Source organism: Phyllobates terribilis, unplaced genomic scaffold, assembly GCF_046119375.1.
Source record: "Phyllobates terribilis strain yellow unplaced genomic scaffold, ASM4611937v1 Scaffold_7__3_contigs__length_470593459, whole genome shotgun sequence".
Classification (NCBI taxonomy): domain Eukaryota; kingdom Metazoa; phylum Chordata; class Amphibia; order Anura; family Dendrobatidae; genus Phyllobates; species Phyllobates terribilis.
In genome coordinates, this window is record NW_027362767.1 from 415,546,696 (window position 1) to 415,571,579 (window position 24,884).

The 24,884-nt window shown below is 46.1% G+C and overlaps 1 protein-coding gene across 2 annotated transcripts; it reads left to right on the forward strand.

Annotated features, from left to right (window-relative positions):
• Nucleotides 1-258: 258 nt before the first annotated feature.
• Nucleotides 259-18,325, forward strand: LOC141153295 (uncharacterized). 2 transcript variants are annotated; one of them, XM_073638010.1, is made up of 5 exons: nt 259-453; nt 15,353-15,459; nt 15,844-16,371; nt 17,126-17,213; nt 18,149-18,325. In XM_073638010.1, exons 2-4 carry the CDS (start codon nt 15,411-15,413, stop codon nt 17,185-17,187), a joined length of 639 nt encoding a protein of 212 aa, XP_073494111.1. In that variant the 5' UTR covers nt 259-453; nt 15,353-15,410; the 3' UTR covers nt 17,188-17,213; nt 18,149-18,325. The 2 variants fall into 2 exon arrangements, with proteins under 2 accessions (XP_073494111.1, XP_073494110.1); XM_073638009.1 differs by having other exon boundaries at nt 261-453; nt 15,350-15,459.
• Nucleotides 18,326-24,884: the final 6,559 nt, after the last annotated feature.

Sequence of the window (24,884 nt, forward strand, 5' to 3'; positions counted from 1 at the left end):
TTTTTGGGGGGGGGAGACGGGGGTTTCTATTTATATTCAAGACTTACATTATAAAAAATATATCATTTTTAATATTGCCCATAACTAAGATCGGGGGGGAGGAGGGTTGTAATCTGTTTTTATGTTCAAAAGCTGGAGATAAATTATTGGGTGGGGTTGGGGAGCGCTCGCCTCTTGACAGGTTTGCCCCAATGTGTGTATCTGTCCTGATTCAGAACACTGATAATTGAGGAAATGAGGAAATATCCATCTTGTGATCATTTCTAACATATTTTCTCAAGCTTCTTGTGTTTCTGATATGACCATCTCTCAACATCCTATCTTGATCAATAATCAGTGTGGGGAGGGGCAGACACTAGAGACGTATCCACAGTAAGGAGGAAGGACTCTGAGCACCAGGTTTATAAGGAAGGACCGTAAACCAAGAAGTCACTGTCACATCCGGACATCCAGGTAATACATCATGTAACAGTCACTAGTCATCATTATTACAGTCTAGTACTTGTGATACTTTTCTCTGTTTCTTGCCTTTGTCGCTATTTCTCAGGATTAATCCAAAATTTAATAACTTTAATTTAGACATTTAACCCCTTTTAAAAGGACGTTCCTAAGACAGAGGCTCATGTATATCCATCGCTGATATTATACAGGACTGATTGATGTTTCCATAATTCCCACAGACTATAGTAGGGAGAACCAGGGCAACAACATTAAAGGGACATCGTAAAAGACAATCGCTAAAATAGCTATTCCTAAAATAACATGACAATATTTTAATACATGATACGATTAGATATATCAGTCATTTCTATGTATCTCATCTCTCAGGAGTCAAGCCTCTATATATACAGTATATTCTCTTTTCTGTGTCGGATTATTCTAGTAACTTTTCCAGATGTAAATATTATATAATATGGTGTAGAATAATGTGCTAATCTAGTGTATCTAAGCCTAACAGGTGTGATACTCTCTTCTGGGCTGTGTATCTATTCTCATCATATGTGAAACTGTCTGTTCAGCTGATGTATCTAATCATATAATGTCTGATACTGTCTGCTTAGTGGTGTATCTAATCCTGTAATTTGTCATTCAGTCTACAGAGCTGCGTATCTAAGCCTATCATATATAATACTGTCTGCTAAGTGCTGTATCTAACCCTATCATACGTGAAACAGGCTGCTGAGCTGCTGTATCTAATCTTATCATATAAGGCTGCATAAAATAGGATTGGATACAGTAGCTCAGCAGCCTGAATCACAGATGATAGGATTAGATACACCATGTAGTAGACAGTATCACACAAGATGGGCACAGCTCCACAGACAGTATCACATACTGTACTATTGGATTAGATACAGTAGCTCAGCCGCCTGTATCATCAGATACATTGTACGTTAGATAGTATCACACATGATAGGCTTAGGTACACAGCTCAGCAGATAGTAACACATGTGAAAGGATTAGATACATGGCTAAGCAAACTATAATATGTGATACTGTCCGCAGAGGTATCATTTAATCTTATCATATGTGATACTGTTTGCTGAGCTGTGTATCTAATCGCATATGTGTTACTGCCTGCTGAGCTCTGTACCTAAGCCTATCATGTGTGATACTGTCTAACATGCAATGTATCTAATTCAATCATACAGATACTGTTTGATGAGCTGTGTATCTAAACCTGTCATGTGTGATGCTATCTGCTAAGCCATGTATCTAATCCCTAGTACTATCTGCTGACCCATGTATCTAATCCCTAGTACTATCTGCTGAGCCATGTATCTAATCCTAATACATCTGATACCATCTGCTGAGATGGGTAGCTAAGCCTTTCATGTCTTCTTATCTGTGTATGTAATCATTCATATGTGACACCGTCTGCTTAGTGGTGTATCTAATCCTATCCTTTGTGATACAGTCTGCTGAGCTGGGTATCCAAACCTCTCATGTGTCTAAGTCTTACATGTGACTCTACACAGCACCACTTCCTCATCATTATCGGTTCCATCGCTGTAGCTGGTTCCAGCAGGCATGTGGTTGGGTGATTTCTAGTAATTACTGGCCGGGGCCGGTGAGATCTGTATTATCTGACAGTGTCGCTCTACTAACCACAGAGAGGAAGAAAGCAACCGAACAATCACTGTCACTGCACTAAGCATTACTCCAAATGTTACCTGGAAATGCTGCAGACATTCAAGGAATCCCCTCCATAACACGCAGGGTCCTGGGGCGACCCGGCTGTCTGACGCGATGTGCGGCTTTGGAACCCAAAAATTCTCTATTTCAGAGAGAGGTACAAGACTCGGCAGGTTCTCACATAAAATGGGCTCCATCTCTTATACAATCACACAGAACAGCAGACACGGTCCCTAATAGCCCATTTAGAGGGGTCGACTGCGGCCATCAAACGATCGGTCACATGCAAGACGATCAGCTGTTGTTTGGACAAACTAACCGCACTTCTTTGAGGACAGAGAAACTGTTAATTCAGAAAGTTAGGGTTAAGTATGGTTGCCTGGAATGAGACTGGACAGAGAGAATGCTGAGGCTTGAATTATTTTGGAGCTGGTTTTCTCACCACTCAGGGTCACTTGCAGAGGCCACATGAAGTGAATAGGAGCTATGCTACCTGATATAGGCCATGATAGTTTAATAGGTTGGTCTGTGCACATAGAACTTCATATTCTCAGCAGCACATGTCTAAGGACTCTTGTTTCCGATTATCAACCTGTCGAAAAGGGACTTAAAACTCCAGCCGTGAAACGATCAGTTACATGAAAGTCCATCAGCGATTGTTTAATGGCCTGTTTAGACAAACTAACCACACTTCCAATGGGACAGAGCAACTGTTAATTCAAAGAGTTAGGGTTATGTATGGAAGACTGAGACTGGGCAGAGAGAATGCTGAGGCTTCAATTATCTAGGAACTGATTTTCTCGCCACTCAGGGTCACTTGCAGAGGCCACATGGAGTGAGTATGAGCTACCTGATATAGGCCATGATTAGCAGATCATTCTGTGGGCATAAAACATCTTATACTCAGCAGCACATGTTTTATGAACACTTGTTTCCGATTCAACCTGTCTTAAAACAGCTGCAAAGCATCCACAGAAATATGAAATGGTCACCACCAATCCTGTTGGGTGCACGCATGGTGACAAGGAAGCACACAAGACAATGGTAGCTTTACAATTTGAGCCAAAATCACTTGAACATTTCTGCAAGAACTTCTATACAGTCTTTGTCCTGCAACTCTCTTTTAAATCGGTCTCCCTCTGACTAATCTCACCCCTGTCCAATCCGTCCTGAATGCAGAAGCCAGGATCATATTCCTCTGCAGCAGCTACACCGATGCCTCAGGCCTGTGCCAGTCATTGCACTGGTTGCCCATCCTCTACAGGGTCCAAAATAAACTTATCACTCTCAGTCACAAAGTTCCCCACGGTTCAGCACCACCCTACTTCTCCTCCCTCATCTCTGTCTATCACCCTACCCGTGCCCTCCGTTCTGCTAATGACCTAAGACTAACATGCTCAATAATCTAAACCTCCCACTCACGTCTCCAAGACTTCTCGTGCGCTGCGCCTCTTCTCTTGAAGACCCAAGACATTTTGACTAATCCCCAATACCCAGAGTTTTTAGCATGCCCTTAAAACTGAGTTCCTTAGACTGGCCTACCGCCTCATCTTATTTTTGTAATTATTAAATTTTTGCCATTGTAAGTATGACGCGCCCCCTGGGCCATGGGGTACTCAGTAGCTGGGCCGGTCGTTGCTAGGGGAGATGTCACAGTGGCGGTGACCCGGTCCGTGACCCAGGGCGGTCAATAAAAGGGAATTTTATAGTTTTTTGTATTTAATGTTCGTGACGCCACCTGTGGTATGCAGCAAAAGGGAGCCGCCGCTGCAGAGCATGTCCTCTGGAGCTGATGTTAGTGCAGCAGAGTTGGTTTAGCTCTCCACAGGTAGAGCTTAGCTCCAGGGTGTTGCAGGGATGCTATAGATGAAGTAGGTGTGTAGGGTTGTGCAGGGGATTATGGCACAATAATAATTCGCAGAGACAGTGGGGTGCAGTCTTCAGGGTTTTACTCACGATTTTTAGACTCCAAGTTACCAGGGCCAGGGTAACTTCCCACGCCATCCTGTGTTTACTCAGCGAGGGGTTCAGCAAACTCCCAGGTACCTCCAGAGTACGTAACGGGACCCCCTTCTGTGTGTTCCTTCTGGCCGTCTCCCTGCACCTCACACCCAGTGTCCCAAGCCAGTGTCCGCAGACCTTGTCGGGCGACGTTTTCTCTGTCCCCTGGGTCCTCTATGGCCACTTTTTAGCGAGTTAGATGTGGCTGTTGGCTGCAGCACCTGAAATGCTGCACCCTCCGGTTATCTACACTGTGTGCCGAATTATTAGGCAAATGAGTATTTTGATCACATGATACTTTTTATACATGTTGTCCTACTCCAAGCTGCATAGGCTTGAGAGCCAGCTACCAATTAAGTAAATCTGGTGATGTGCATCTCTGTAATGAGGAGGGGTGTTGACTAATGATATCAACACCTTATATAAGGTGTGTTTAATTATTAGGCAACTTTCTTTCCTTTGGCAAAATGGGTCAGAAGAGAGATTTGACGGGCTCTGAAAAGTCCAAAATTGTGAGATGTCTTGCAGAGGGATGCAGCAGTCTTGAAAATTCCAAACTTTTGAAGCGTGATCACCAAACAATCAAGCTTTTCATGGCAAATAGCCAACAGGGTCGCAAGAAGCATGTTGGCCAAAAAAGGCGCAAAATAACTGCCCATGAATTGAGGAAAATCAAGCGTGAAGCTGCCAAGATGCCATTCGCCACCAGTTTTGCCATATTTCAGAGCTGCAACGTAACTGAAGTATCAAAAACCACAAGGTGTGTGATACTCAGGGACATGGCCAAGGTAAGGTAGGCTGAAAAACGACCACCTTTGAACAAGAAACATAAGATAAAACGTCAAGAATGGGCCAAGAAATATCTTAAGACTGATTTTTCAAAGGTTTTATGGACTGATGAAATGAGAGTGACTCGTGATGGGCCAGAGCCTGGATCAGTAAAGGGCAGAGAGCTCCACTCCGACTCAGACGCCAGTAAGGTGGAGGTGGGGTACTGGTATGGGGTGATATCATCAAAGATGAACTTGTGGGACCTTTTTGGGTTGAGGATGGAGTGAAGCTCAACTCTCAGACCTACTGCCAGTTTCTGAAAGACAACTTCTTCAAGCAGTGGTACAGGAAGAAGTTGGTATCGTTCAAGAAAAACATGATTTTCATGCAGGACAATGCTCCATGACATGCATCCAACTACTCCACAGCGTGGCTGGCCAGTAAAGGTCTAAAAGAAGAAAAAATAATGGCATGGCCCCCGTGTTCACCTGATCTGAACCCCATAGAGAACCTGTGGTCCATCATAAAATGTGAGATCTATATTTTGAGAACTAGGAGTCTGTGTCAGACTTCAGTCTGTGTCCCTCAGCTTAAGTGTCCATGAGCTGAAGTGTCTGAAATTTGAATTAATCCTGAATTGAATCTGAAGTGAACTGAAGGTAACTGGATACTAAGTCACAGTAAACAATGTTTGTCTTTGTTTTCACTCTCACCCCCTTAATCCTTCACTTCTTTCAACCACCCCTAATCCCTACACCTAGTAAGGAACTCTTCATCTCTCCCTCCATTCTCCCCACCCATCTCACCTCCTCCTCAGAGCTATTCCGCAACATACAATCCTTTGTCTCCAAACACAGACAGCCACCTCATGCCCTCTCCTGCTCCCACCTAATAACGCTTTCTCTGCTCCTCCTTACTGCCGGCGACATCTCTCCAAATCCCGGCCCTCCTCACCACATCCCTACAATCACTTCCACCTCCTACCCACTATCTATCCCAAACTCTCGTAACCCTTCTAACCTTATACCTATAGGCCCAGCCCCCGCTTCCCCAGTTCCACTAACAGGAGCTCTATGGAATGCTCGCTCTGTCTGCAATAAACTTTCCTACATTCACGATCTCTTCATCACTAACAGCTTTCCTTCCTCGGCATCACTGAAACCTGTCTCTCCCCCTCCGACACAGCCTCTCCTGCTGCACTTTCGTATGGCGGATTCCACCTCTCCCATACCCCCCGCCCCACCGGCAAGCACGGTGGAAGAATAGGTTTCCTCCTCTCAGATAACTGCTCCTTCACCCATATCCCACTGCCGCCCGCAATTACTCTCCCCTCTTTTGAAGTGCACTGCGTGCGCATCTACTCCCCATCCAACCTCCAACTAGCTGTCATTTACCGCCCCCCAGGATCAACCACCACTTTTTTTGACCACTTCACCACCTGGCTACTTCATTTCCTCTCCGTTGACATTCCCACTATCCTCATGGGCGACTTTAACATCCCCATTGACACTTCCCTCTCAGCTGCCTCTAAGCTTCTATCCCTCACTTCCTCCTTTGGTCTTGCTCAGTGGTCTTCCACACCCACCCACAAAGACGGCCACACGCTGGACCTCATCTTCACCCGCCTCTGTTCCCTATCTAACCTCTCTAACTCACCTCTCCCTCTTTCTGACCACAACCTACTCACATTCTCTTCTCTCTCCTCCCCGGGGCAACAATCCCCACTCCACAAACTTACCCTCGTAGAAATCTCAAACACCTTGACCTACACTCTCTCTCTGAATCCCTCCTCCATCTTACAGACATTAGTTCCTTACATGATGCAGATGCTTTATACAACACCACAACAGCTGCAGCTCTCGATTCGGTCGCCCCCCTCACGCATACCAAGGCTCGCACAATCAACAGACAACCCTGGCACACCAGCCTAACTAAAGAACTGCGACGGGCCTCCAGGGTTGCTGAACGTAGATGGAAAAGGTCCCACTCCCATGAGCACTTCATCACATTCAAACAGTCCCTCACTACCTTCAATTCCACACTCACTGCAGCAAAACAAACATACTTTGCATCTCTCATATCCTCCCTGTCTCACAACCCTAAACAACTATTCAACACCTTCAATTCTCTCCTCCGTCCCCCAGTGCCTCCTCCCTCTCCTCTTATTTCAACTGAAGACTTTGCCTCATTCTTCAAGCAGAAGATTGACACCATCAGTCAAAGTTTTTGCCTAAAGCCCCCACCGCTTCTCCCCACACCTACTCAACCCTCCTCCTCCAAAACTACATTCTCCACCATTTCTGAAGATCAACTTTCCTCCTTACTCAAATCACACCTCACCACCTGTAAACTTGACCCAATCCCGTCCCACCTCATCCCAAACCTTACCACTATCTTCATCCCAGCCCTAGCCCACCTCTTCAACCTGTCACTAACAACTGGTGTCTTCCCCTCATGCTTCAAACATGCCTCAATCACACCCATCCTCAAAAAGCCCTCCCTTGACCCATCCTCCGTGTCTAGCTATCGCCCCATATCACTTCTCCCCTATGCCTCAAAACTACTGGAACAACATGTCCATTCTGAACTGTCCTCCCACCTCTCCTCCTGCTCCCTCTTTGACCGCCTACAATCTGGTTTCCGACCGCACCATTCTACTGAAATTGCACTGACTAAAGTCACAAACGACCTACTAACCGCCAAATCTAAGCGACACTACTCTGTCCTCCTCCTCCTAGACCTGTCATCTGCCTTTGACACAGTGGACCATTCCCTCTTACTCCAGACTCTCTCATCTCTCGGCATCACAGACTTGGCCCTATCCTGGATCTCCTCATACCTAACAGACCGGACATTCAGTGTCTCCCACTCACACACCACCTCTTCATCTCGCCCCCTATCTGTCGGTGTCCCCCAAGGTTCAGTTCTAGGACCCCTGCTCTTCTCCATCTACACCTTAGGCCTGGGACAGCTCATAGAGTCTCATGGCTTTCATTATCACCTCTATGCTGATGACACACAGATCTACCTCTCTGGACCCGACATCACCTCCTTATTAACCAAAATCCCACAATGTCTGTCTGCTATTTCAGCCTTCTTCTCTGCCAGATTTCTAAAACTTAACATGGACAAAACAGAATTCATCATCTTTCCGCCATCTCATTCAACCCTCCCAACTGACCTATCTATCAACGTCAATGGCTGCCCACTCTCCCCAGTCCCTCAAGCTCGCTGCCTTGGGGTAACCCTGGACTCGGAACTCTCCTTCAAACCACATATCCAAGCCCTTTCCACTTCCTGCCGACTCCAACTCAAAAATATCTCCCGGATCCGCACATTCCTAAACCATGAACCTGCAAAAACACTAGTGCACGCCCTCATCATCTCCCGCCTTGACTACTGCAACCTCCTGCTCTGTGGCCTCCCCTCTAACACTCTCGCACCCCTCCAATCTATCCTAAACTCTGCTGCTCGACTAATCAACCTGTCCCCCCACTATTCCCCAGCCTCTCCTCTCTGTCAATCTCTTCACTGGCTCCCCATTGCTCAGAGACTCCAGTTCAAAACCCTAACCATGACATACAAAGCCATTCACAACCTGTCTCCTCCATATATCTCCGACCTAGTCGCCCGTTACATACCTGCACGCAACCTCCGATCCTCACAAGATCTCCTGCTCTACTCCCTTCTTATCTCCTCCTCCCACAACCGTATACAAGATTTCTCCCGTGCTTCCGCCCTACTCTGGAACTCTCTACCCCAACGTATCAGACTCTCGCCTACCGCGGAAACCTTCAAAAGGAACCTGAAGACCCACCTCTTCCGACAAGCCTACAACCTGCAGTAACCACCGCTCCACCATACCGCTGCACGACCAGCTCTACCCTCACCTACTGTATCCTCACCCATCCCTCGTAGATTGTGAGCCCTCGCGGGCAGGGTCCTCTCTCCTCCTGTACCAGTCGCTGTCACATTGTGTTCAAGATTATTGTAATTGTTCTTGTATTATACCCCTTTTTCACATGTAAAGCGCCATGGAATAAATGGCGCTATAATAATAAATAATAATAATAATCTAGAGGGAGAGAAAACAGTACACCTCTCGGAACAGTGTCTGGGAGGCTGTGGTGGCTGCTGCATGCAATGTTGATCGAAAACAGATCAAGCAACTGACAGAATCTGTGGATGGAAGGCTGTTGAGTGTCATTATAAAGAAAGGTGGCTATATTGATCACTAATTTTTTTGGTTTTTGGTTTTGCATGTCAGAAATGTTTATTTCTAAATTTTGTACACTGATATTGGTTTACCTGGTGAAAATAAACAAGTGAGATGGGATTATATTTGGTTTTTATTAAGTTGCCTAATAATTCGGCACAGTAATAGTTACCTGCACAAACAGATATCCTCCTAAGATAGCCAAATCTAAAAAAAAAACCACTCCAACTTCCAAAAATATTAAGCTTGGATATTTATGAGTCGTTTGGGTTGATTGAGAACATAGTTGTTGATCAATAATAAAAATAATCCTCTAAAATACAACTTGCCTAATAATTCTGCACACAGTGTAGTTGAGATTTGAAGAACTCTGCTAGTTTAGGGGCCGGTCCCCTCTCTGCGGCCTGATCCTTCCACTCCTGGTGGGTTCAGGCGCACGGGTGGCATCCGCACTGCCCGTGCCCCTGGGATCCTTTCTGTTCTTACTGGAGCCTTCCTTCCTGCTCCTCTCCTCTCTTCAGTCTGTCCTGGGCCTCTCTCACTACGCCCTCCTCCTGAGCAGAGCTCCTGCTTCACACTCTCTCCTCACTGCTCCCTCAGACTGTTCTCACCACTCCCAAGATGGCTTCTACTTTTTATATCCTCCTTTCAGTGCTCCCCTGTTCCTCTTCCTCCACCCACACCCACTACATGGTTCCCCCCACTCCAGCCAGGGACAGGGCTCAGCAGAGGAGCAGCGCATCTTGCCCCTCCTCCTGGTCTGGAGTAGTGTAGTGTTGGATGCAGGTGTTTGGGTTGTGGTACTCCATCCTGAGAGTGGGGTACCACACCTTTGGGTGAGATGCAGTACCTCTGTGGCAACTGAACCCGCAGGGGCGCCACATACCCCCCTGGTAAAACACAGCACGTCCACGGGCTGGAACAAAGAAAAAACAAAGCAATTTAAAGACATGCAAAATTTTTAGATGCATCACTTAGAAGAATTTTCAAACAACTTTTCTTCCCTTTATGGGAGGCACATTCCTTAAATGTTACAGGTTACTATATAAGACTTTCTTTTAAATAACATTTTTCCATATAAAACATTTTTAGCAGGCTACAGCGCGATCTGTAACCGGGTGTCCATTTCACTGAACAAGGTGCAATTCTGATGAACATGAGGGACCCGTCCGAAAACCCTCAACGTAGGCCCTGGGGGTGGCTGCAGAGCATAGGTGATCCAGGTGTTGGACCACGTCTTCGGCCACGCCAAATGGGTTTTTGTTCAGTGGTCTTTTAATATAAAACCAATAAGAGGCACTTTAAGAAGTGCAAACTATTTACAACGGAAAGTTTTTAGCTGCTCACCGTCCACAGGCTAAATGTCCTTGTACCTTTGCCGGGTACACTAAACAAATAAGCAAAACTCTTCAAACACACAAAATGATTATCTCAATACCCTTCCGGGTAACTATATACAGTTCAGTTCAGTTCCACATACTGTGCTTAATAGTGGTGCTCCCTCCGGGGACACACCTGGCTGCTGAAGGCTGGCCCAGTCGGGTCATCAGCCTCTAATTGCAGGGGCATGTCCTCCTCCACTACCCTGTGTACATTCAGGGCATACCATCCCGGCTCACCTCGGTGCCTGGTGTAGGTGACTCGGTCACCAGGGTATAGGTTCCTGTCAGGATATCCTTGCTTGAGGTGAGACTCCACGTCCCTCCGGTTCACAAATAGATCCGTCTCGGCCTGTGGCTCTCTGATGAAGCCCCAACCGGCGTCCAGGTTGAACTTCACGACAGTCCCTTCTGCGCGGGGACTGGGTGTGGCCATTTTTGCCTTGCGGGCCCGAGTCTTCTCCTCCATGTTACGGGCATCCATCTTCTCCCAGCGCACCTGCCAGATGCGCTGCTCCTTCTCCAACTGCAGGAGCTACCGCCAGCAATGCTCCTCCCGGCGTGCAGCCTCCTTACGGGTCTCCCGGGGAAAACCCATGAGGTCCCCTCCCGGGTTGTCCCACGGGAATGGATCTCCTTCTTCCTGGTGGGCGACTGAGGGTGCAGGAGCGGGCAGCAACGGTAGGCTCCGGTCTTCTACCTCCGCGGACCAGTCCCAGGGCGTGCGTCCGTACACCCATTCGGGTGTAGGGGCAGGTTGCTCTAGCAGGGGGCCCAGGAGCAGGTTTGCATCATCAGCGCCCGGGGCTGATTGTTCCGGGCCCAGGAGCAGATCTGGGGCGTAAGCGCCCGGGGACAGAGGTTCCGGCAGGGGGACCAGGGACGGAGCAGCGACAGCCACGTCCGGGACAGGGGGATCTCTCCTACCTGCTCCCGCGACTGACACCTCCTGGTCTGTGTGCGGCTCTGCCGGGGCGCTGTAGGTCACTTGCAGCGCCGACTGCTGCCGGGTCATCAACTTCTCCATCAGCTCCGCTCTCCAGGTAGCAATCGCAGCTTGCTGAGCCTCTTCCATCCTCCTGTCCAGTTCTTGCATCTCATTCTGGATGAAGCTGGTGTCCTCCAGGGACAACTTTGTTAGCATCCCCTCCACGGTGAGGGGTTCTGCCGCGGGTTGCAGACCACAAGACGGAGCTTCAGGCTGACCTCTCTCCATCTTGCCTGCAGGGTGTGGTCTGTCTAGACTGCTGGAGACTCCGCCCTGTCTCCAAAGTTTCTTCTCTCCTCTCCCCTTTCTGGTGCATCTGTTGTCTTTAGGTGCAGGAACAGGGTAAGACAATCCCTACACATCCCTACACTTGTACTTATACACATATGGGCTGGAGACTGGTTCATGCAGCTTTATGTGAATATCCAATTTATTATATTGATGGCTGGACCATGCAATACAAGCACATTTTACCTTTTGGGTCTCCCCTATTCCTTCATAGATTGTAAGCTTGCGAGCCCTCACTCGTCTTGGTATCTGTTGAATTATGTATTTACTCTGTTTAAATCTGTACAAGTACTCTCTGTAAAGTAAAGTGCTGCGGAATACTTTGGCGCTATAGAAATAAAAATTATTATAATTATTATTGTCCACCATTTCTGAAGCTTCTTTTTTCTAGCCTCACTACAATACAGGACAATCTTCATAGTAAGTCCCACTCTCTTGATGGCTTCCTTCCTTGTCCCTCTCACAAACACACCATACTTGCACCTCAGGCCCTCACCCCTGTGGTGATTTACTCATCATGGTCACTCTTGGATCACAACTCTCCATGCCTGGATTTTTGCTTTTCAGTTATTTCAGATGGCAGACACTCACTTCTCACTGTGTAAGGTTCAGTTTCTCCTCACCATTCCACATGACTCCACCTAGGGTTGATTGCAGAGGTAATATCTCCTCTGAAGCACACCATATTCAAAAGTGTCCTTTACCCATTTATACATCATGTAGGGTAGCTCCAACCTGTTTTTGTGTCCCCTGCAACTGACTCTGACAGTCTGAAAACCATCCCCCAAAGTCAGAATACCCTATGCCCTGTCTCATACCAGACAACACACACTTATCCCCTAACTCTCCAGGCTGCTAGGGTTTATAATGAATAAGAAAATTTTCCTAACCTCACATGTACCCTGATGCAATAAAAATAGTATTCAACATAAACAAGTGCACTAAGCGTAAGTACGGGTGGGAGGCTGAAAGCATACACCCTAACGCCTCCTTCACATGTCCTGGTGATTCCTGTACAGGAAAAAACAGTACTGGTGAGATCCGTGGTCCGTGTTCGTGTGACATCCATATGTACGCATGTGACATCCATTTGGCATACGTGTGACATACTGTACGTGTATCCGTATGTCCGTGTCACACATCCATATGCCGTCTGTATGATACATATCGGCGCCTTGGAAAAGCGATACAGTTCACGCTGATCCCAGGTGCAAGCAGGAGACAATGATGGGAGTTGTATTCAGCACCCACTGTGTACATGCTGTGTAATATGAAGAATTATATTACAAAAAGGCTTGGGTTCCCGTATCATTTTCATAACCAGCAGAGGGAAAGCTGCCCGCTGGGGGCTGATTTTACTAGCCAGGGAAGGGGCCATTAGCCAAAAATGTTCCCTGGTTATTAATAACAGCTCGCAGCTGTTTGATTATCGTTTACTGGCTAGATTACAGGGGGATCCCAGAAAAAAATTGACGTTGGGTCCCCCTATAAATTCTACCCAGCAACGGCTAAACAGACAGCTGCGGGCTGTCTAACATCAGCCCTCAGTGGGCCCAGAAATGGCGCATCAATTAGACGTGCCAAATATGGCGCTTAGCTTTGCTCTTCCCACTTGCCCTGGCACAGTGGGAAGTGGGGTAATAGAGTTGAGATTCATGTCAGCCTTGAACTGAGGTGATTCCACTGAGCTCAGTGTAACACCGTGAGAAATTTCTCACGGTGAGCTCACTCAGGTCACCGCAGCTCATGGGCCTGCTCTCGCTGCAGCGAGTCATTCTTCCCAGCTTTTCAGCATGAATTGTCGCATCATGCCACCGTTCTTGCTGAAGGGCATATGTCGCACAGATGGATTACTGTGTGGGACACTATGGATTCTTTCCACTTCAGACAGGTGAGGGATCTGATTGTTTTTTGTTGTTTTTTTTATAGGGGATAATGGCTTCAGGGGATTAGGTGTTAAGGTGAGTATAAATTTTTCTTCTTATTTTTACGGGGGACAATGGCTTCAATTGATTAGGTGTTAGGTGAGTATTACTGTTTTTTTACTTTTTAATAAATGTGTAAAACAGGGCATGGACTTTTATTTCAAATAAAGGATTTTATTCAGGCTGTGTGTTTATTTACAAACTTTTATTATGGGGATAGTAATGGGGGCGTCTTTTAGACGCCTCTCCATTACTATCCCCTGGGCTTCATGTCAGCTGCCAATACAAGGCCGACATGAACCCCAGCCCTATTACACCACTTATCACTGCATCAGCGCAAGTGGAAAGAGCAAGGCTAAGAGCCAAAATTGGCGCTTATTGATGCACCATTTCTGGGGCCACTGAGGGCTGATGCTATTAGCCTTGGAAAGGGCCCGTATCCATGGCCCCTTCCCTGGCTATTAATATCAGCCTGCAGCTGTCTGTTTAGCCGTTGCTGGGTAGAATTTATAGGGGGACCCTGCTTCAATTTTTTTCTGGGGTCCCCCTGTAATCTAGCCAGTGAACACTAATCATACAGCTGTGGGCTGTTATTAATAGCCAGGAAACATTTTTGGCTAATGGCCCCTACCCTGGCAAGTAAAATCAGCCCCCAGCGGACAGCTTTCCCTCTGCTGGTTATGAAAATGACACAGGAGCCCATGCCATTTATTTTATTTCATTCTTAATTTTAGACAGTATGTACTCAAGGGGTGCTAAATACAACTCTCATCATTGTCTCCTGCTCTCGCTGATCTCAGTGCAAGCAGCCAACAATGATTAAAGCTGCCTTCAGCAGCCGGGGAACAGCGTGAACTGTACCGCTGATTCCCATGTGCCACTACGTGTCATGCTGATGACTCACCTAACACGGTCCGTGTGAAAAATCTGACATGTGTGCACACCCATTGAATACAATGGGTGTGCGTATGTCCATATTTGTGGTCCTTAAAAAACGGACCGCTTTTGGACATACAAAACGGATGTGTGAAGGGGGCCTAAGAAAGTATGTTTTTTTACCCTCAAACACCCACTCACTTTTTATTACAAACTAAGGCAAGCTCTCACCTCCATAGACCTAACATTTTCCCTCTCTGCACAGCCCAAAACACTTTTTTTTATTTGGCTCTTTTAGTCCCTTTGTCACACCGTGGAACCTGATCTTGTCTCGGTGATAGTGCACAACTACAGTCATATGCCCAACCACATTTGGCACTCAACTAACCCTACTTATCAGGTGACTTTAGACCCCTTCCAGTACATTAACTGTACTAAATACTAATTACATTTTCTGCAGAATGGATGATGGGACCCCAGTACCTTCAGATTATTTGGTGTCTATAGTCAGGAGTTTGACTATTAAATTTTACCTTGGTCAACTCCCTAGAAGTCAGACAAATGCCAAGACCTCTTTATTGAACTGCAATTACACACTCAACTTATGAACAGCCGAGGTGCGCTTTCTCAAAAGAAAACAAAAAAGCAGAAATGTCTTTCTTATTTTGGAAACCTCCTTAGAAAATAAAAAAGGAAATGCCAGAACAGTTTGTGGAGGACATCATTTCAATAAATGTAAATAGTCTGTTGGCTTCTCCTTTTATTTCAGTAGATCCTGCTCTCAGAAATTTTGGACCAGATCAACGGATCAGCTCCGACAAAGGCTAAAAATGGAATATGCAAAGAAAACCCTGATTTTCCTCACTCTCTGTGCACTAGGTAAGAGAACAATGGCATGGATGATAAGACAAAAACCTATCAATGAGGTAGAGAAAGTCCAACAACTACCCCCCTGGAGATCAATTGATCAGATGAGTTTCATCATTAAAGAGAACCCCGTTAATGACATGTACAACCTTTCTTACACTTTGAAGTAATGGTATATTAAGTGTATAAGGTTACAGCACCTTGATGATTACTGGCAGGAGAACCACAGCTGCCGGGATCGGAGAAAATTCCGAGCATTAACCTGTTTCTACTTATTTCCACATGGAGGACCATTATTGATATAGCCCTAATGTCATGTGATTGAGGTTCTTCAAGTGAAATTGGCTTTATGGAGCTTTTATTTCTCAATTCAAATTATTACAATTTCTATTGCAGTTGGAGCCCAACAGGTTCAGAACAATCTAGAAATTTGGATTTCTGTCCCATCAACCCTCATCGGAGACACAGAGATTGTGTCAGCCGGTACATCTCTTTCAAGCACTATAAGGTGCACCATTGTTGTAGGGAAGAACCAAACCAAGTGCCTCAATTCCACCGATCCAAGCTGCAGCAACGCAATCAAAGAGCCAAAAGCCGATCTGTCTTTGTCTTTCACCTCAGTTGGAAATAATAATACAGCTTTTACCTATTCCATGTTGTCCATTAATAACTCATATCAATTTGACATCAATGTTGACGCAAAAGTCAGTGTCAACCCCCAGATAATTACCAGCGGAAGTGGTAACAGCGACCAATTCACTGTCATTCTTAATATTGGGTATAATAGTGCCAGCACCACAATGGGCTCATTCAGCTCAGGAAAAAACTCTTCAACATTATTTCAATATAAAGGTATATATTGGACAACTGTTGCCGTCACAAAACCAGGCAATAATGGACAAGGAAATGGACAATCCACCCTGTGTGAGTACTTCGTAAAAAAATATATACAAATAATCATACAAAATATGACTGTATACAGTATGTAATAAAGGAAGAAGAACGGATGATTATATTACTTCTAGCACCTAAACGGGCTGTCAAGGACTTTGACATTGATGGCCTCTTCTGAGGATAAGATGGGTGCAACACCAGGCACCCTCAGCGATTGGCGGTCACAAAGTCCCATGATGGCCTGAAGAATACGAGTATGGAGCTGGAACAGCACTGTGTAGTAGCCATTCATTGGTACTGCAGATCAGCTACTACACGGTATACGGAGCTGTGTTTTTCTGGCCATCACAGGACATCGGAACTATTGATCACTTAGTGGTGCCAGCCCCAATGATCCTAAGGATAGGCCATCAATATCAAATTTCCAAACAACCCCAAAAGGGGTTTTCCTGGATCACAATATGGATGGTTTATTCTTAGAGTAATCTTAATCTGAAATTCAGTGGCCTTCAGATCCTCTTATTGCTCACCAAGCACGGCTCCATACATTTCCTATTGGCTGTGCCTGGTCTTACAGCTCAGTCCTGTTCACTTGTATAGGACTGGGCCTCAGTTAGCTGTAATACCAGACACAGATATGCTAAAAAGAAATGGGTGGGCAGCATCCAAAACACAAAATGGAGTACAAGCCTACCATGTACAGAAAATGAGCACATCACTGCTAAGGAACTGAATCCGGGGTATAACTTAGATTGTAAGGAGTAATGGTTTTATTTCCTTCCAGGCTGTGGTCCGTTGAGCGCTCTCATAGTCCTGGCTCTGCTTCCAGCTTTATTTCTTAAATGATGCTCAAGAGAGACTGATGGCAACAAGTAAGTTCTAAGAAATCAGAAACTCTAAAATACCCACAGGTCCGAGCTGCACCTCTTCTCAACCCTGAGAAGTCAGGAGATCACACTGACTATGGGAACAGGAGCTCTCAGGAGCCTGAAGACTCAGAGCCGAGACCCATAAAAAAACTTTAGTTACACCATTTTTAATTTTGGGGTCTCATTTTATTGCAGGCATTCTCTCTTTAGTGTAGGTCCCTAGGTTAGAAATAACTTATTAAAGAGATTGTCCAGTAATGATAGATAATAGATAGATAATAGATAGATAGATAGATAATAGATAGATAGATAATAGATAGATAGATAATAGATAGATAGATAGATAGATGGATGATAGATAGATAGATAGATGATAGATAGATAGATAGATAATAGATAGATGATAGATAGATAGATAATAGATAGATAGATAGATGATAGACAGATAGATAGATAGATAATAGATAGATGATAGATAGATAGATAGATAGATGATAGATAATAGATAGATAATAGATAGATAGATAGATAGATAATAGATAGATAGATAATAGATAGATGACAGATAATAGATAGATAGATAATAGATAGATAATAGATAGATAGATAGATAGATAGATGATAGATAATAGATAGATGGTAGATAGATAGATAGATAGATAGATAGATAGATAGATAGATGATAGATAATAGATAGATAATAGATAGATAGATAGATAGATAGATAGATAGATGATAGATAATAGATAGATAGATAGATAATAGATAGATAATAGATAGATAGATACATAGATAGATAGATAATAGATAGATAGATAGATAGATAGATAGATAGATAGATAGATGAAGGTACTTAGCACATAAATCGGCAGTAGTACAGTCTATTAAATATTTTTTTCTCCTTCTTTTGCAACTATAATGTTTTTCTCTCTTTGCAGATTTCCTTGCGATCTCAAACAAATTACTAGCCCTTCTATGATCCGTGAAACATCTGAAAAAAGTTAACAGGAAAGGAATAGGGGATTAAGCGATTACCTATTTTCAGCATGAAATGAAAACTTTTATTTGTCTACCTGTGTATATATGCCAATATCTATAATAAAATCAGATCTGGTTTGCCTAGATTATGTCCAGGCATCATCACATTAAACAAAAAAAACTAAATTTTTCCCTTTTACTTCAGATATCTCTGGCACGGATGTCACCTGTCTGATGCTAGTTACCCCATAAACAAAATTTATGACCTATCAATAGGATACATGATAAATATATAATTGCTGAGGATCAGGCTCCTGGAATCCAATGATCCTGAGAAGGTCAGAGGAGTTACAATCCTGTATTATACCCCAGAGCTGCACTCACTATTCTGCTGGTGCAGTCACTGTGTACATACATTACATTACTGATCCTGAGTTACATCCTGTATTATACTCCAGAGCTGCACTCACTATTCTGCTGGTGCCGTCACTGTGTACATACATTACATTACTGATCCTGTGTTACATCCTGTATTATACCCCAGAGCTGCACTCACTATTCTGCTGGTGCCGTCACTGTGTACATACATTACATTACTGATCCTGTGCTGTTCCTGAGTTACATCCTGTATTATACTCCAGAGCTGCACTCACTATTCTGCTGGTGCAGTCACTGTGTACATACATTACATTACTGATCCTGAGTTACATCCTGTATTATACTCCAGAGCTGCACTCACTATTCTGCTGGTGCCGTCACTGTGTACATACATTACATTACTGATCCTGTGTTACATCCTGTATTATACCCCAGAGCTGCACTCACTATTCTGCTGGTGCCGTCACTGTGTACATACATTACATTACTGATCCTGTACTGATCCTGAGTTACATTCTGTATTATACTCCAGAGCTGCACTCACTATTCTGCTGGTGCAGTCAATGTGTACATACATTACATTACTGATCCCGAGTTACATCCTGTATTATACCCCAGAGCTGCACTCACTATTCTGCTGGTGCAGTCACCGTGTACATACATTAATTATCCTGTACTGATCCTGAGTTACAATCCTGTATTATACCCCAGAGCTGCACTCACTATTCTGCTGGTGCAGTCACTGTGTACATACATTACATTACTGATCCTGTACTGATCCTGAGTTACATCCTGTATTATACCCCAGAGCTGCACTCACTATTCTGCTGGTGCAGTCACTGTGTACATACATTACATTACTGATTCTGTACTGATCCTGAGTTACATCCTGTATTATACCCCAGAGCTGCACTCACTATTCTGCTGGTGCAGTCACTGTGTACATACATTACATTATTGATCCTGTACTGATCCTGAGTTACATTCTGTATTATACTCCAGAGCTGCACTCACAATTCTGCTGGGGCAGTCACTGTGTACATACTGTACATACAATACATTACTGATCCCGAGTTACATCCTGTAGATCTTTTTATTATAAAAATGAAAAACATAACAATAATAATAACAGAAACATAACAAAATTAATAACCACAAAATAAACAATGTAATGAAACTGATCCAGCCGCTCCCTCTCCCCTCACACACATTATACATATATACAGAATAACAACTGCTTACACTATGACATCTGGTCCGGTTACCAAACAAAATAATAACAATATAATAAGTAAAATAAACAATAGCCGACAAAATTATATACAAACTAATATACATATTTTTTTTAATAATATAAATACTAACTATACATATATATACAAGACTAAACTAAGCACCCCACACTCGAGCCCACCAGTCCGAACCCCAGCACTGACCTGAGAGCTGGTCCTGCGTCTCATTCCTCAGTCCATGTCCAACGTCCATAGGCCAGATCAGGCAGTGCCAGCTTTTCACCCAAATAATCAGTGTCCCAAAGTCCCACAAGATGAACCCACCTCCCCCCTTTTCCCACCACCCAACCTAACACCTACACCCAAATCCATATATACAATATATACAGAAACAAACAATACAATAACAAACAATACAATAACCACAACTGACAAAGCCCAAGTTCGGCGCCTGCAGTCCTACATCACTGTCTACTGATCAAAACAAAACAAAATTCTATGGTGTCAACAGCAGCCCACCACCAGGAGAGGCGATGACCAGACTAGGGCACACTAAAAGAAAAGCCCCTCCAGAGGAGAGAGGCCCTCCGTGTACCCAGTCTCTCATACTCCAGAGAACGTACCTTCACCAGGTCACTGAGTATGGTCCTTAACACATCGTCCACTGGGAGGATTTTCCGTTGCGTCGATACTAAGCACCGTGCGTTCCACGTGTGATACCTAACCACTGTGCTAACTAGAAATAAGGTGCAGCGGTCCCGACCACCCAGGTCCCCGAATGCTCCATGGGCCCATTCCGCATAAGAGAGACCGGCCAGCCGGGGCCAGCCAATGGAGGCGCCCACCCTGTTGTACATGTCTGTGTTAAAGGGACAACGAAGCAGGAAGTGGTCCATGCTTTCTAGTATGGTACCACAATGCTCCCGAGGACAGTTCCTGTCCTCAGAGCTCCTACACTTCAGATTGTCCCTCACACACAGTTTCCCATGGAAGCAGAGCCAAGCCAAGTCCCAAAACTTCGAGGGGATCCTGACAGAATTCAAAAGATGCAGACCCACCCCAAAATCCCGACTTGGGCAATCCCTGAGCGCCAGAGGCCTCTGAAAATGGGTCAACAGAACCCTTTTGTCAAGGAGCTTCCTTGGCAGAGTCCTGACCTCCCACATTCCCAGACCCCACCGGCGAATTACCTTCAGAACCACGGTAGCGTAAGCCGGGAGATGTCCATGCAGAGTGCGTAGATCCTTCACTTGCCCTCCTGTCTCCCATTCTTGGAAGAAAGGCTGAAACCATCCCCTACAGGAGAATACCCACAGAGGAGCCCTCTCTTTCCAGAGGTTTGCAATATTGATCTTAATGAAGGTATTCACAAGGAATACCACAGGGTTGACCATACCCAACCCTCCTAGTCTCCTCGTACGGTAAGTAACCTCCCTCTTGACCAGGTTCAGTCCATTCCCCCATAACAGTTGGAAGAGCAAACTGTAGACCCGAGTCCAGAGAGGCTCCGGCAAGATGCACACACTGCCCACATAGATCAGCAAAGGGAGCAGGTAAGTTTTGATCAGGTTTACTCTTTCCCTTAGGGTCAAAGACCAACCCTTCCATTGGTTCACCTACTGAGTGGCGATCTCTAGCCTGCTGTCCCGATTTTGTTTGGGGTAATCCCCCTGGCCAAATTCGATGCCAATGACTTTTGTAGAGACTTTGGGTCCTGGAAGGGTGTCCAGGAGATCAAAACCAGGATCTCCTCCTCCCAGCCAGAGACTCTCACACTTATCCCGGTTGATCTTAGACCCGGATGCCTCAGAGTAGCGATTTACCTCTGACATCAGCCATTCTGCCTTCCCATCAGAGGAAACAAAAACGGTGATGTCATTGGCATACGCCGCCACTCTCAGAGTGGCTTCCAATGCTGCCCAGTCCATCCCGATCCCAGCCAACGCTCCACGCTCCACCCTCCTAAGAAGTGGGTCAATCGCAAACACGTACAGCAGCGGGCTCAAGGGACAACCCTGGCGAACACCACATCCAACCTCAAAAGAGCTGCCAATCCAACCGTTCACAAGCGGGAAACTTTCTGCCCCAGCGTACAAGGTCTTAAGCCAATCAACAAACCCCCCCGGCAGGCCATACCTCAGAAGGACAGACCAGAGGTACTCATGATTAACCCGATCAAATGCTTTTGCCTGGTCCAATGACAGCATGTACCCCTTCCAGTGGCCAGCCCTACCCTGCTCCACCGCCTCTCGGGTACAGAGTACAGCACTAATTGTACTGCGGCCCGGAACAGAGCAATGCTGGGCTCCCAAAAGGAGTCGGGGTATAAATTTCACCAGCCGATTAAACAGCACCTTTGCCAAAACCTTCCTGTCTGCATTGAAAAGTGCTATGGGACGCCAATTCTCAATGCAAGATGGGTCCTTACCCTTTGACAAAATGATCAGGGCAGACCTCCTCATTGACTTTGGCAGAGTGCCCAAGGAAAGACACTCATTGAATACCTCAGTCAAGAGGGGAACCAAGGTGTCCTTAAAGGTCTTATAGAATTCAGATGTTAAGCCATCTGGACAGGGAGATTTCTTTAGGGCAAGCCCTTCAATCGCCAACTTAACTTCCTCTTCCCTGATCATCTCTGTCAAAACACCAAGAGAGGGGTCTACCCCTGGTTCGGGGACGGCTTCAGCCAGAAAAGCCGACATCTCATCCCAATCCAGATCTGTCTTCCCCAAGAGGTGCGAGTAGAAGGATCTGACGACCTCCAGGATCCCTGATCTGGATCTTTTCAGGGACCCCGCAGTGTCAACCAGTCCTGTAACAACTTTACTATTCACTGACATCTTACAGTTTCTGTTAGGGTCGGGCGAAGAGTACTTCCCGTAATCCCTCTCAAAAACCAAAGATGCGTGTCTATCATACTGACACCTCATTAGCAAAGATTTCACTCTGGAGATCTCCTCGCGGCTACCTCCAGTTGAGACAAGATGTTCGAGTTTCCTCCTCAGGCCCTGATACAGGCGATACCTGTCAAGGCTCCTGAGGCTCGAGAGCTGGCAGAAGAATCTCGTAACCCTTTTCTTGAACATCTCCCACCACTCTGACTTACTACTACAAAGATCCAGTAAGGGTACCTGGCTCTGAAGAAAGTCCTCAAAGGACTGTCTTATCTCTGCTTCTTCCAAGAGAGACGAATTGAGCCTCCAAAAGCCTCTTCCCATCTGGGGGGTCTCTGTAACATTCAGGGAAAACAAAATCAAACAGTGATCGGAGAACTCCACCTCAACAACAGATACTGCTGAAGAGACGGCTTCCTCCTTTAAATAAAACCCGTCTATCCTGAACTTACAGTTACCTCTATGATAGGTGAACCCCTCGTGGCCTGCGGTGAGCCGGATGTGGACATCCAACAGGCGAGCCTCACTAGCTATACTATTAAGGGCGATGCTATCATAAGTCAGCTTGTCTCTGGAACCTCCTCTATCCCGGGGCCTCGTGACAGTATTAAACTCCCCTCCAAAGACGACCTGCCGACGCGTAAAAAGGTAGGGCTTGATCCTCATAAAGAGACACTTCCGGTCCCACTTAGATTGGGGACCATAGATGTTAATGAGCCGAAGCTCTTGTCCCTTCATGAGGACATCTAATATCAGGCACCTCCCCATTTCTAACTCAATAACCCGTCGGCATTCTACCGGTGCGGTAAAAAGGACCGCCACTCCGCTATACGGCTCGGCCGCAAGAGAACAATAGGAAGGCCCAAGTCTCCACTCCCTCTTAGCGATAAAAACCTCTACCATATTTGGCAGCCTGGTCTCTTGCAAAAAGAAAATATCAGCTTCAACCCGGCTGAGAAAATCAAAGGCCGCAAATCTAGCCATATTTGACTTAATGCTGGTGACGCGCCCAGGGGATGGGGACGACTCGGCGCCCGGGCCTTGTTGCTTGGTCTTGGGGGATGTTGCGGTAGCCGGCTCCTGGGCCCATACCCTGGGGTCACTCTTAAAAAGGGGGGTAAGTTATATCGGATAGGGGGAATGTTCGTGACGCCACCTGTGGTGTCTGGTGAGGATCACAAGAGCTGCGACAGTCCTCTGAGGCCGGTGTTCAGGCAGCTTAGTTGGTGCGGCTCCCCACAGGTGGAGCGGGGCCTCAGGGCAGCATAAGTGTAGGGATGCAGGACAGAGGGGACCCAGCCGGGTCAGAGGAAGAACAGGCACACACACAGGAGTTCATTTCAGCACCTTTACTGGTGGTGTTTCAGGCACGGTCCAGGGTACTTCAGGGTGAAGGGTGCATATCAGGACTCTCCCCAGTGAGCGGGTGTAGGGCCTCCTGTTCCTTGTCTTTCTTTGCTAAGTTTCTGACCTGCCTGGAGCTAGGCCTAACTTGGTCTCTGTCTTGCACCTGCTGACCTGGTGGTAGAGCCTTCTGTTGGAGATCACTCTCCCTGGTCTCTGGGGACTCCGTGATTCCTGGCCCTGGTATAACAGTCAAACAGTCAGCTTCTGGTGAACCTGGGACGTGTAGTTCGCCAGGGGTTACGGTTGTTCCTACTGGGTATGAGAAGTCCCTGTAGGCGCGGACCCGGTGTCCGGTGTAGATAAATCGGGGTGAGCATGGTTAAGCTCCTCTGCCCCCTATGTTACTTGCTTACTCCACTCGCCTTCGGCCACACTCGAGGCGCTCACTAGGCTTCACACGTACTATAGGACTAACTCGCCTAAGCACTGCAGCAAGCACACTGCTCTTCGCCGCTCTCTGAGCGTCGGCACACTCCTGGCTCTAACTGAGCTCCACTCTAGACTTTCTTCCTAGAGGAACTAATTGAGCTCGACTGCCTCCACAGACTCACTGACTGAGCTCTTTCTGTGGCTGAGCAGGAACTGACTGAGCTCCACTGCAGACTGACCTCTCTTGGGCTCGTTTTCTGCAGGAACTCACTGCCTAACCCCACCCTCCAGTATATATATCCCTATCCGGGCTCCCTCTGGTGGTCTGAGGTGGTAGGATGGAGGTGTGTGAATGTTGTGAGGGCCTCTTGTGGAGAAGTCCATCCATGCACCCCTCTGGGATCTGTGGCACCAAT

Excerpts from the sequence above, each read along its gene's own strand:
- LOC141153295 (XM_073638010.1), top strand. The coding sequence starts at position 15,411 with ATGGAATATGCAAAGAAAACCCTGATTTTCCTCACTCTCTGTGCACTA. Across the intron at positions 15,460-15,843 it reads CCTCACTCTCTGTGCACTAG|TTGGAGCCCAACAGGTTCAG; the intron begins GTAAGAGAACAA and ends TTTCTATTGCAG. Across the intron at positions 16,372-17,125 it reads AAATGGACAATCCACCCTGT|GCTGTGGTCCGTTGAGCGCT; the intron begins GTGAGTACTTCG and ends ATTTCCTTCCAG.